The sequence below is a fragment of the Limulus polyphemus genome, unplaced genomic scaffold (genome assembly GCF_000517525.1).
Source record: "Limulus polyphemus unplaced genomic scaffold, Limulus_polyphemus-2.1.2 Scaffold1373, whole genome shotgun sequence".
Taxonomy (NCBI): Eukaryota; Metazoa; Arthropoda; class Merostomata; order Xiphosura; family Limulidae; genus Limulus; species Limulus polyphemus.
The window spans coordinates 131,515-132,761 of NW_013666983.1; the positions used below are offsets into that span (position 1 = coordinate 131,515).

General features: G+C 28.1%; 1 protein-coding gene across 1 annotated transcript in view; it reads right to left on the reverse strand.

Moving 5' to 3' along the window:
* The window catches only part of LOC106463305 (coiled-coil domain-containing protein 173-like), a 29,665-nt gene that overhangs the window by 11,510 nt on the left and 16,908 nt on the right, over positions 1–1,247 (reverse strand). Inside the window, exon 5 of the mRNA XM_022390768.1 lies at positions 1,084–1,222. Within this exon, the coding sequence (XP_022246476.1) occupies positions 1,084–1,222 (139 nt within the window). The remainder of the gene's footprint in view (positions 1–1,083; positions 1,223–1,247) is intronic.

Consider the following 1,247-nt stretch of genomic DNA (forward strand, 5'->3'; position numbering starts at 1 on the left):
TATATACATATTAAGTTTTTGATGCTTAATACAAAACTTTTGGTGAGGTAATAATGAATACTGTAATAATATGTTATGTTATAAATAAATTGTGTGAAAGTTAGGATTTTTGCGTTATTTACCATAGCATCCACTCCCTACATTTGTTTAAGTTTATAACGGTGACAAAGGATGGGTACCTCAGCTTGTAGATGTATGAATCAGGGTTCTTGTGAATAGTAATTGATTGTCACTTGAAAATAACATTATTTTGTGCTTCACAAATGGAACAGCTGTATACATCCATCCCTTTAACAGTTAGCTTCATTAATTGTTTTAATATAAAACATATAGTATAAAATTGTGATAGAAAAGGGGAATCATGATTAGTAATGATGTAGTAATCTGTGGACTCAAGTACAAATGTTCTACTGTTAATGTGTGTATTAAAATGGTATAATCTAATCTCAATAGTCTTCATTTTTACTACTATTTAAAGAAAACAGCTATAGTATACTTGTGCTTTGATATTTTCAGTAAATGATTTGATCATATCACATATAAAAAGTACAGTTACAGAAAAATTAAAGTAACATTTTAAATATCACATACAATACTATAAACTGGTAGATCAGCATGAATTTTGAATGATGAGAAGAAACATAAAGGAACACGTGTATTCGGATGTAGATTAAAATGCAATAGCAACAGATAACTTTTTTTGAAACCGAGTCTTGAAAAAGCTCAGTTGTTTAACTTGTTGGTCTTTCAGAAAATGTTTATAATAACATACAGAACAATATCATTTCAGTAACTGAAAGCATTTACTGTTTGTTATAAAATTACTGATCACTGAAATAACTTGTATTTATAAAAAATTAACTATTATATAACTATGTTCCTATCTAGTTTTTACTTAGCCAGCCTGTATGTATGTCTGTCTATCACTTGTTTCATACAGCTTATATGACAGCTGTTGTTGTAGTTCTGTTATCTAAAATTTCTCAGTAAAAATTTCTTTCATTATACAAACCTCTTTGGATTTTTCTTTCCTTTGAACATAAATTTCTTTGTCATTCAACATCTTAAGCAAATCTTGCTTTAGTACATGCTTGGCTTCTTTTTCTTGCTCTTTCTTTTTTTCTGCTCTTGTTTAAACTGTTCATCTTGTTGTTGGACTTGTTTTCTTTCTTTTTGTAAAGCTTCTATATACTGCTGTTCATTTTCTTTGAGTTCCTGTATCCTGAAAAACAATATTAAATATATAG